This window comes from Miscanthus floridulus, chromosome 10, assembly GCF_019320115.1.
Source record: "Miscanthus floridulus cultivar M001 chromosome 10, ASM1932011v1, whole genome shotgun sequence".
Lineage (NCBI taxonomy): Eukaryota > Viridiplantae > Streptophyta > Magnoliopsida > Poales > Poaceae > Miscanthus > Miscanthus floridulus.
Genome location: NC_089589.1, coordinates 109,852,037 through 109,862,735, shown reverse-complemented (window position 1 = coordinate 109,862,735; position 10,699 = coordinate 109,852,037). Strand labels below are relative to the sequence as shown.

The window sequence follows — 10,699 nt, the reverse complement described above, 5'->3', positions numbered from 1 at the left end:
TAATAGACATTAGGAACAACAGCTGATGGAATCATAATTTTATTCCTCATTTCCTAGAAATCAATTGGGATGAATTTAAGAAAAAGAAAAATACGGAGTAGCGGCGAACACTTGAAAGGCAGAAGTTTGAAGGCATACCTCAGGAACGTGATCGCTGGTTGCCATTGTAGCCAAAATGAATCTGAATCTGAGAAAAGTTACTTGAACGGCACCTTGGTAGAGCAGAGGATTTGCTAGGGTTAAGGCTTTGGCGATGGCGGCTTTGGCTGTTGAAGTTTGTTCGAGAAAGAAGGGGAAAGTAAGCAGACCGAGCGAATTGGAAATGATACTGTTGGGGTATTATATAGACTTTGGCCCGAGAAGTCAGGAGCCATACGTTTATTTTGGAATGAGCGGTTGCGACACGGGGAACAGATGAATAGGAATTTTGAAATAGAATTATTTTTATCCCAAAATTAGGGGGCATGTGTTTACACCAAATTTGGGAAGAACAACGTGGGGACTCGAAGCTTCTAGGATTATGTCATCAAAGAATCGATTGGATGAGAATCAGTATCAGCTGATTTAGATGTAATGTCAGAATCAGCTATTTTATGGATGACGTCAGCAGACGACGTCAATAGGCTATACTTGAGTAGCGCCAGGGAGATGTGTCGGACTCTGCTAATAAGAAAAATTAGGGTCCAAGTTATTATTAAGTTAGGAAGTTTTCTTTTATTCTAAGAATTGTAATGAGTCGTATTTGAGTAGTATTCACGTTTAGGTTCCGGGTATAAATATTAGACCCTGGTTATTGTAAAGAGGGACGAACATTCAATCAATATAATCTTTCTGGCTTTCGTCATCGTATTAGGAGTAGGAGTATTGTAGATCTCGATGAGTTCTTCAGCAAACAGGGCTACATCGACTGATCGATCTCCAGCTTGCTTGTGAGTACCGTCACTACTTGTATTGTGCTTGTAAAGCTGCATCAGTTGATTGATCTTTTATGAGCCATAATATAAGTTAGTTATCGATCTGTATAGTAGTTTGTAAGGCTGAATCAGCTGACTGATCTCTTACGAATCATAATATAGATCAAAGTTATCGATCTTATGTTAAATAACTTGTTGTTTAATATAATATCACCAGTTATCGAATCTGCTAAGATTAGTAAGATTTCCTTGCTGTTTTATGTTGATTCACCAGTTATCGATCTTGCTATAATTAATGTTTTATTAATTATAACAAAATTACTCAATTGAAATAGAGATAGATCGGCATCATATCATCTTAATCGATCGTCTTTTGATCTGATCATGCTTCAAATCTTATAATTGAAGACTTAATTCCACTAGATCGGCTATTTTATCTCTATTCCAGTCAAACATAGTATGTATCCAAAGACATATTTTAATCTTGAATAAACTCATTAGTTAATGAGGTCTAATCTAATGACACTACCATAGCTGCATCGATCCGGTAGAACATCACTGGTAAGACTTTAGATTAGAAATTATCGATTAGTGGTTTTGTTCATGATTAAGATATGTACTCTGTTTGTTTGCTATAACTGCATCGGTTATTTTAGCTGATTTGCCTATACTCTCGCGCATATAGCATGTTTTTATGAATCTATCAACATATAAATGGTTTTATAGATTCTTTGGCTTTAGTTTGTTATCATTATCGTAGCTATATCGATTCGATCGAACCTCACTGTTGATGATAATATATTAGATTCAATCTATTTGTAGATTCATTTATATTAGACAGTCGATTTGTTCGCATATTATACTCTTTTCATGGATATGTGGGATATCGACTATTTAGTCGATAACCTCATTGAATCGGCTATTTAGCCGTACATTTGGAATTGTTTGATGCAACACCGACATGTTATCTTAAATTACTGATAAGATTTTCTCTCCTTGTCAATTGCAGGTCAAATTGACTGGCACGTCGTTGGGTTTTCATAATCGACTGGTTCTATGTTGAAGATCTCTGGTATCATTCCACTCAAATCTTCCGTATTTTTACGTCAACACATGGATAGCGAGCGGATGAATCCGGCGCTGTAAAGGCAGCAACTAAAGGGAAGGTTGCGAGGCTGAAGCAGCTGGTGGATCCGGAGGACCCCAGCGTCCTCAGCTCCACGAGCCCCAGCTCAACACGGCGCTGCACCTCGCCGCCATGCACGGCCACGCCGAGTTCGCCGGTGAGGTCCTGGACATGTACGAGGAGCTGCTCGTCACCCGCAACGGCGATGGTGACACCCCGCTGCACCTGGCGGCCAAGGCGGGCAAGCTGGAATTGGCGAAGCTGCTTATCAACCGTGCTCTCGCCTGGCCGCAAGAGAAGGAGAACCCTCTGATCATGACCAACAAGGCCGGCAATACAGCCATGCACGAGGCGGTGCTGCACGGCTCGGGCGCCGTGGCGGTGATTCTGCTGGACGCCGACCCCAGCCGCGGACACGACCTCAACGAGCAGATGGAGTCGCCGCTGCACATTGCCGCACGCGAGGGCCTCGTCCAAGTCATCGAAAGGATCGTCGATTACCCTGGGGTCGAGCAGGAGGACTTGCCCTCTCATTCCCTCAGCGGCACGGCTCTGCACCAAGCCGTGCTCGGCCGAAACCTCTGTAAGAGCTACTCCATTTCTGTTGTCCCGTATATATAGTCCTACATAAATACCATTGCACGCACACTGCAGTGATCTTGGAGATCCTGCTCGACAAGCGGCCTGATCTTATCGACCTGACCGACGACGATGGCAACAACACCATGCACTACGCTGCGCAGAAGGACGACCAGAGAGGCAGAGAGCGATGGAGATGCTGCTCAAGAAGCGGACGGAGCTGGCCTATAAGCGCAATCACAGGAGTATGTCCCCGCTGCACGTCGCCGCGCAATACGGCTCGACGGATGCTATCAAGGCACTGCTCGGGCACTGCCCGGACGTGGCCGAGATGGTGGACTGCAACGGCCGCAACGCCTTGCGCACCTTCCGTCTTCAACGGCAAGGAGAACGCGCTCCGATGCCTTATCCGCCATGTCAGTCCCGCGGAGCCGCTTAACCGGCTCGACTCCAACGGTGACACCCCTCTGCACCTCGACGCCAAGATGAGCCGCGTCCAGAGCGGACTGCTGCTGCTCAGCGACCGTCGCGTCGACCCCTGCGCCCGCGACCACGACGGCCAGACGGCGCGCAGCCTCCTCGAGAAAAAGTGGACAACCGGCATGATGGAGACCTACGAGGTGCACCTCTGGAATCAGCTCAAGAAGCAAGAGTCCAAGAAGGTGACTGTTGCCGCCCACTGTCTCTGGCGGACGCAGGAACAACAAGGACTTCGACAGTGTCGTTGACGCCTACTTCCTCGCCGCCACCCTCTCATCGCCACCGTCACCTTCACCGCCACCTTCACCATGCCCGGCGACTAGGACCAGACCAAGGGTATCGCCCTTCACGGCCACAACAGCGAGTTCAAGATCTTCGTGGTCTCCAATACCGTCGCCATGCGCAGCTAAATCGTCGTCATCATCTTGCTCATCTGGGCCAGGCAGGAGCCCGTCAAGCTCAGGCTCCACAACCTTATGTGGAGCCAAACACTCACCATCGTCGCCTGCCTCGCCACGCTCCTCTCGCTCATGACTGCCGTCTACATCACCGTGGCTCCAACAGCTCCGTGGCCTGCCTACGCCGTCATAAGCATTGGTATTTCCAGTCCAGCCCTCTTCTTCGTCATATTATGGATGGGGAGGTGATGATCCAAGTCCGCTAGAAGCCATCATCAACATATATGTCACTATGTAAAAAAAGTTGATCCAAGACGCGTGTTAATGCACATCACGGACGCGGTTTTACGCGTCTCTCATAATGCGTCTGTGATTACTGCTTACTTCAGACACGTAAACCGACGTTTGTAATAAGTACATATCACAGATGTGTGTTCTATAAAAGGCGTCTGTGATAAGGGTACATGCATCTGTGATAGGAGTCACTCATCACATATGCATATAGTCAAAACGGGTCTGTGACGACCCTTATCACAGACGCGCATAGCCAAAACGCGTCCCTGATCACGATTTACAAAAGTAAAAAATAAAAATCCACAATGCCGGTGTCCCGGCCGTTGGCGGCGGTGGCGCAGACATGGTGTTCGACGAAGTGCGGCCCTGGTTCAGAGGCACCAAGGCTCAACGAGGCGCAGCCGCGCAGGATCCGCAGCACCGGCCGTGGGTGGACCTCCAGTGGACAATCTCAGCGTCGTGGCCGGTCGCCTCACCCTCTTGGAGGACCACGCCAGGCTGCACTCCGTCTGCCGCGTGTGGTGAACCAACCTTGGTTTGTGTATTTTTTTAGCAAGATGTGTTGCGTGGTTCCGTAACATACACGGACATGTTACTTGGTGAACCAACTTTGGTATATATTTCCAGCTCTCTTCCTGTTGCTTGCTGCTGTATCCGCAACAAGCATGCCGAGCACAAATCGACCAAGTTTGGTGTGTTGACTTCCTTTTCTTTGAAGCAAACTTTTGTATCTTACTCTCTCGCTTTAAGCATGATCATGATCCCATCTATCTATACTAATCCTTCTCTTAGTCATTGGATCAACAAAACTGTTTCTCAACTCGGTCCAAACCACTACAACTGCAAGTCCAATCAAAATCAAGTCTCACATCTATTCCTCCTCAACAAAACTCTGGTCTTATTTGGCTGCACTCTAATCATGATCCACCTCAATCCGTATGTATTATTGTAGTGGATTAAAGTAAAAACTAATTATTTTTCTATCATAATGTACCCAATACATGTGGAATGAGGGTGGATTTGAAGTGCAGCCAAACATGGCCCTTAGCGGGTTTTCACGTTTCCACTGCATGCAATGGTGGGTTGAATCTAAAATTTCCGCTTTCACTATACCTCCACGCATCTTCACCACACTAACATAGCGTTAGGTTGGCAGAAATGCAACGAGATATGATTATATGAGTAACGATTGCATTGCAAGTTGAGTGTTTGTTTCAGCCCCTCAGTAAACAAATGCCACATTAGCAAATACAGATCAGCAGATAGCGGATACCCCTCTAAATCGTGTGGAATGGGATGCCGGTCATTCTTGTCTCTTCTTCACATGGGTGCTGGAGTCGCTGAACAAACCTCCTGGTGCTGCGTCTTCACGTGGGCGCAAGAGCTGCAAAGAACAAGGCGCTCGGTGCTGACTGCTGAGGATGCAAGAGTGAGCGAAAGCGTTTCCATTACCGACTAGAACCAAACAAATATTATGATCTGATACATTGTTTACATTTCCGGTTCAATTGGATTCCATTACTGTTTGCATTTACACTTACCAACCAAACAACACCATGAGAGAGGTTCATTCACTACCTGCCCACTCTTGAACTTTGAAATGAATCAGAATTTTTAAATGGAAACTCAGATCTCTTTGCCCCTCTGTGATAGTCCCATGATACCACAACTATTACGAGCAACCACTTTTCAACTATTTATAGTTCCGTACAAGCATGTCAAGATACATAATACGAATATTACACTTTTTTAGTACGAATCCTTAGGCTAAATAAAGAAAAAAACTCTGAAGAGTTCAAACGTTGCAGCGAAGCTTGGTGAACTGCCTTCCGTAGGCACCCTTAAGTGTGAATGGCACCACCCACTGTGGCCCTGTTTATTTGGGCTTCCTGGGATCTTTTGGACCTCAGCTTTGGGGCCTTCCAAAAACCAAAAAAACTCCCGAAAACCAGAAGCCAAAAGCCCCTCAAAGTGAGCTTTTTTGGAAAAATTTTTGGCTCATGGGAGCTTTTTGGCTTTTGGAAGGTCGCAAACCCAAGATTCAAAAGTTCCTAGGAAGCTAAAACAAACAGGCCCTATATATTCTCAACACTTCTGTAAATTCAAACTCTGCACACCATCAAAATTGCGAAGACCATGGTGTATGTGGTCAATTTTGCGGATCCTTGCCGTGATTGTCTACATATATGTAGTTAGAGTTTGGATTCAGTACAAAGAGGTGTTGAATTTCACTATATTTTGGTGATATTTTGTTGAAAGATTACATTTTTATTTTTGTAAAATAATAGATACCAAATGCAATACTGAACATGCTTATGTCATAAGATTGTAGACAATTCGTCACTTTTCAGTGTAGAAGTACACAATCGTGGATTTTTTTTGTGTGCTTCCATGGAACAGGGTGTATACTAAGGAATGATGGAAAGGTCGATTAGTAGTTTGATGGTTGTGAAGTTAAGGAATGATTGTTAATGTATAGAGTTAGGCTATGTAGAGCAAAGACCGGCCAGCTGGTGGTATTGGTGTCTTCTAGATTATAGTGTGGCAAAGTAGTTTTGCTTCTAATGATATGTGATTTTTTTAGAAAAAGAAGAAATTTTATCTTGGCCTCTGCAAGAGTTTTGGCAACCATTTATTATTACAGATCTACCCTCCGGCTGATTAAAGACTCAAAAAAATAAAAGATGATTTTGAGATAAACTCAAACTCATATTAGAAGACAAATACCAACAAGTTGTAGGAGATGGCTATCGACCTGTCGGGATGATGCAGCTCCTGGGAGCTAATTGCGGAGCACGTGCGTCCATGGACACGTCTCCCTCATCCACGGCCCGCAGCAGGATGGCACCGCATCCCATGAAGAGACTATTCGCGCCTTCGCGGCTCCGTATTCAATCCTCATGGCGACCACGAATGTGCTCCGCCATGCAAAAGATCGAGTTGGCCTCTAGATTTTGGGTGCTTGTTTACGAATTTGGGAGGGTTGAGAAATAAGAAGATCATAGGTACGCTAAATTGTGAGAGGACCAAATTGCAAGATGAAAATGGATTTTTAGAAAACATCCAAACATGCCACGTTAGTGGCGGCAACAGCAACATGACTTTTTTTTTTTTTGCTTACATGTCTCGTTCAGACATAGTTGTACACCGGCCACCTAAATTGTTGAAGTAGGCCAGATCAGTATTAGACATCATGTAGCATAACTTAAACCAACATAAACGTGTGTGATGTCTTGGTGTTTGATAGCTCTACACAAGCAGGTCGTTTGATGAAATTATGTTTTGTTGTTTATAGTTTGTTGCACGTAGTCACATTCATGTTGTAATTGAGGTCTCATGTTTCTAGTAAAGATACGGGGATACGGATATTTTATTTTTGTGTGAAGCATCGTCTTGTGCAAACTTGTATTGATCTACTACGACTAAATTTGACATACTAGCTAATGCAATATTGGGTCTTATTTGAGCATTGTCTAAATCTGCCTAAGAGCCTATCCAGGTGACTAAATACGAGTGAACTGCAATGCACAGACATGGATACAGGTTAATACAGTCAACCAATATAATCAAACCCTATTTGTGGAGGATGCAGAGAAAAAGCACGCCGCACATTGACTGAAAAACAGTGGCAAATGCTTCTATTATAAGTGGCGAGCCTTACTTAGTAGGGAACTAAACATCTACCGAAGCACATGTGGTAAGTCGTGGCACACAACCAAACAACCTCTAGATATAGATGCACCTATATCTTTACTTGTTAAAAAAATTTGTGCTTGGCACATATAAGGGTTTGGAATACTAATTGGGTATGAAGTATATAGATGCACCTCATCTTTAGCAAATTATTTTCTAAAATTGTTTTTTAAACTTGCCAAATTGTTAAAAAAAATTACTTAAATTATTTTCTGAAATACTAATTGTTTTTCTAAAATTGTTTAAAAAATTGCTTAAAAAGTTACTGCACAAATTCACTGTATTCTGTGTAAAAAAAATCTCAAGATAGTGGCCCGCCGATTGGCCCCACTAGTCTCTGAAAAAAAGATAGTTGTCCCACGTGTCAGAGTGAGACCAACCAGGACTTTGACAGGTCAAATCTCGTAGAAGCTAGTCATCCCCAACCCCGAGGCGAGGAGCAAAAACAAAGGTCCGTCGAGCAAGACTCTCCTCCCCGAGCCGGGATCCCGGCGGCCGGCGCCGCAACGCTGTTCGGCAGCCATGGACTCCGGGACGGGAAGCTCCGCTGATCAGATTCGTGACGCGTCTCTACCTGTTTGCGCCCGCAACAGGTCCAAGGCGTCCCGGTCCCTGGCGGCGGTGGCGCAGACAAGGTGTTCGACGAAGTGCGTCCCTGGTTCGGAGGCACCAAGGCTCGACGAGGCGCAGCATCCGCAGCACCGGCCTTGGGCGGACCTCCCACCGGACATCCTCGGCGTCGTGGCCGGTCGCCTCGTCCTCTTGGAGGACCGCGCCAGGCTGCGCTCCGTCTGCCGCGCGTGGCGCGCCGCGGCGCGCATCCACCGGCGGCTGCCGCCGTGCCCGCCCCTGCTGGTGCTGTCCGACTTCTCGTTCTTCAGCTTTCGCTCCGAAGGGACCATGATGGGCGCGTGTCGCCGCGTCCCGCTGCCGGAGAGGGAGACGGCAGGGTCTGGCAACATCCGCTGCGTGGGCTCGTTCGAGGGGTGGCTCGTGGGCGTGAAGCGCAACAAAAGTCGTTACTTTGGCGACCTCCGGTGCTTCCTGATGAACGCTTTCTCCCAGGTTGTCATCCGTCTTCCTCCTCCTTCAGGTCGTTCAGGAGCTGCACGCTCCGTCGATACCTTCAGCACGTCTCTCCCCATCATCAATGGCTCTGGTGTGGTTAATTGCGCGTTCAACACTGCACCGTGCGTCATGTCATTCACCAAGGTCATCTTATCCTCCCCACCGGACTCCGTTTCCAAGTGTGTTGTGGCTGCCCTCTCCGACATCAAGAGTGCTGCTAAGCTTGCTCTCTGGCGGTCTGGGATGAAGTCATGGTGCGTATGTGATGGTGCCTGGAGAGCTCATTTCATTGATATTGTCTTCTGCCAGGGGAAGCTATTCTTGCTCAGTTGCAGTGAAGTCGCTGCAGACCTCTTGGTCTTTGAGATCGCTGATGACAACAGTGGCTTGATGGTTTCTCATGTCGAATGTTGTGCAATTGAAATGCCAGAGGTCAGTGATAGCCTTTTTAACATTTGGTGCATACTAGAGTGGCGTGGAAAACTATTAATTGTTGAGATATGCCATGGCAATGATGAATTTGGGGAAAGCTTTGTTGAGGTTAGAGTATTTGAGGCAGACTTGAGCGCAAACCCTGTAAGATTAACTGAGATTGAGAGCTTGGATGGCGACTGCATCTTCGTCAGCCCATGCAGCAGCGAGTCATTCCGTTCGTGTCATTATGGTGAAGGTGGAGGTGAAGGTGATCTTATCTATATCTTTTTGTGGGGTCACCTCCACCGATTTGTGTACAACATGAAAGATGGTACTATGGCACCATTTGCTGCAGACATACCAGAGGACAAACTTGGGGAAGCAGATGGTAGAGTGATGAATTCAACATTGTTATTTCCTCCTGAATGAACTTCTGGAGATCAACTCTGTTAGCCTGATCCTATCCACTTGGGGCCAGGGGCCATGATGTTTTATTTTTCAGAGCTGAGACAAGTTTTCTGTTGTTTCATATGGCCTTCTGGTGATTTTTTTTTTTTGGCAGTAAACTTATGTGCACTTATTTTGTTTTCAAGTTCCAGATTTTTAGTGCATTTGCACTTGTGCCTTGTGGGGGGGAGTCATACTGGTTCCTATCTAGATGAGCATCGGTTTCAGATTTGCTGGACACTATTATGCTGATGTTCCTTTATACCAATATTTCTTGCAATTCATGGTTAAGTGTGCTTGGTGTTTCTGGGCTGTTCGTGGAATCCTATCCTTTAAAGTAGTTTTGACGTAATCCAAAGAAGATATTTTGAATACAGGCGAGGCATGTTATTGGTCCTGTTTGTTTCGCTAAAAAGCCAGGCTGAAAAATATTGTTCACTACTACACTCGCACCTTTTCGCAGTCGCGTTGTAACCCACATCGCAGTCTAATTTCGGCATCGGCAGTAAGCTGTCGACAGTAATGGTCATAGCCTTCACCGTCGCCATCTGGGACCGACTGCGGTGTACACTACCACCGCCGATTGGCTTATGATCCATCCGCGATTAGGTCCTTCCTTCAGTCGCATTGGAGCACGACCCGGCTATGGATGTACACTAACACCGCCGCATTGGCAAATGATCCGACTGTGTCGAGGCTATCAAAACCGTCGTGTGGGCACATCAACCGTCCGTATAGTGGTCACCAGCACCGTCGTCTTGTACTTCGACCTGACTGTCAGCGGTGCGGGTTCACTGTCGGTTCGACGGTCGAGACGCCTGTGTAGAGGTTAACACCACCGTCGCTTCAGCGTATGATCCGCCGGTACAAAGGTCATGGCCACCGTCGCATTGCACCACGATCCGCCTTTGATGATCGTTTAGTCGGTGTCGGGCTACTAAAGGATTCGACGGTGATATACATTTGATCCCTGCCGCATCATACCTATAGCGACGGTGACAGAATTTCATCCCGTTTCATAATAGTTACTAATTCAGCTGGGCCCTTAATAGTTTGATGAACACAAAGCATACATATATATAATCATTACATCCATAAATCATGTTCACAAACAAGAGTACTTTTTACAATAACAATGGACGCTACCATAACATCTTTCTCAACTGATGTCCTAACACAAGTGGTACATAGAGCATACTAAAGGTACTGATATATAAAGATTTACATAACGAAATGACGTAGCTGTACTCCTTATATGTGGCACTCCTGCTTGTAAGGCAAAATGA

At 46.0% G+C, this 10,699-nt stretch overlaps 1 protein-coding gene and 1 pseudogene across 1 annotated transcript; both read left to right on the top strand.

Moving 5' to 3' along the window:
* Window positions 1–253: 253 nt before the first annotated feature.
* LOC136489276 (protein ACCELERATED CELL DEATH 6-like) lies at window positions 254–3,746 on the top strand (annotated as a pseudogene).
* Window positions 3,747–7,916: 4,170 nt separating this feature from the next.
* LOC136485309 (uncharacterized) lies at window positions 7,917–9,664 on the top strand. The gene has a single exon (XM_066482220.1). The coding sequence runs from the start codon at window positions 8,007–8,009 to the stop codon at window positions 9,393–9,395; it is 1,389 nt and encodes a 462-aa protein (XP_066338317.1). The 5' UTR covers window positions 7,917–8,006; the 3' UTR covers window positions 9,396–9,664.
* The last annotated feature ends 1,035 nt before the right edge of the window (window positions 9,665–10,699 follow it).